Raw genomic sequence first — 915 nt, forward strand, 5'->3', positions numbered from 1 at the left:
GCCTCTCGGGGCGTGGGGACTTGACCACCACCCGGTGCTGGCCCAGGTCCCCTCCAGCAGCCCCACGGCTCCTCTCACCACCACCAAATCTCCCTGGTGCCTGGCCCTTTCTCCCTGCCCCTGTCCTCACACCTGGCCCAGTCCCATCGTGCCCGTCCCCACATCCCCATCCTTGCATTCCAGTCCCTCCATTCCCGTCCCCTGTTCCCCACAGCCACCCCACGACTTCGATCACATTTAAGGGGTCCATGCCCATGCTTGGGTTCTGCTGGCCTTGGGGACCTCAGGGCACTCTGCAGACCCCCTCTGCCCCCTCCCCACCACTCTCTGCCCCACCAGGGCCCATCCCTGGGGCATCAGGCCCGTGCCCAGGGCACTCACCCCACAGGAGCAGCGCCACTTTCTCGGCCATCCCGCTGTCCCCGGCCACCCGGGCTGGCTGTCACCCGCCGCCCGGGGGACCCGTGCCCCCGGCGGGCTCTTTGGCCAAAGAGGATGGAAGCAAGGTCAGGTCTCACTCCTATGTTTTGGTGGCCCTTGGTGGGGGCTGGTTGGGAACAGGATGGGGGCAGGGTGGGGCATGGTGGTGATGGTGGTGCGGTGTGGGGACGTGGTGGGGACACTGTGGGGACATGGTGTTACCAGAATTTGAAGGCTGTGGTGTGTAGGGAGGCAGGGATGGGGTCCCAGGCAAATGGGGGGTCCTGAGCAGGGGGTGGCACCAGGGATGGGGGTCCTGAGGAATGGGGTCCCCCATTGGAGCAGGGACTCAGGGATGAGGGCCCCAGGGAGATGTGGGCTCCAGGGATTTGGGGCCATAGAACGGGGTTCCTCGTGGGATGGGGGTCCCAGGTAGGGGGGTTCCAGGGGAAAGGGGGCCCTGTGGGAATGGGGGTCTGGGGGGAATCAAAGTCC

The 915-nt window shown here is 66.3% G+C and overlaps 1 protein-coding gene across 1 annotated transcript in view; it reads right to left on the bottom strand.

The window, feature by feature from the left end:
* The window catches only part of LOC103617963 (Fc receptor-like A), a 3,296-nt gene extending 2,839 nt beyond the window's left edge, over positions 1-457 (bottom strand). Inside the window, exon 1 of the mRNA XM_017737661.1 lies at positions 382-457. Within this exon, the coding sequence (XP_017593150.1) occupies positions 382-412 (31 nt within the window). The 5' untranslated portion in view covers positions 413-457. The remainder of the gene's footprint in view (positions 1-381) is intronic.
* Between the last annotated feature and the right edge of the window lie 458 nt (positions 458-915).

This window comes from Corvus brachyrhynchos, unplaced genomic scaffold (assembly GCF_000691975.1).
Source record: "Corvus brachyrhynchos isolate BGI_N302 unplaced genomic scaffold, ASM69197v1 scaffold496, whole genome shotgun sequence".
Taxonomy (NCBI): domain Eukaryota; kingdom Metazoa; phylum Chordata; class Aves; order Passeriformes; family Corvidae; genus Corvus; species Corvus brachyrhynchos.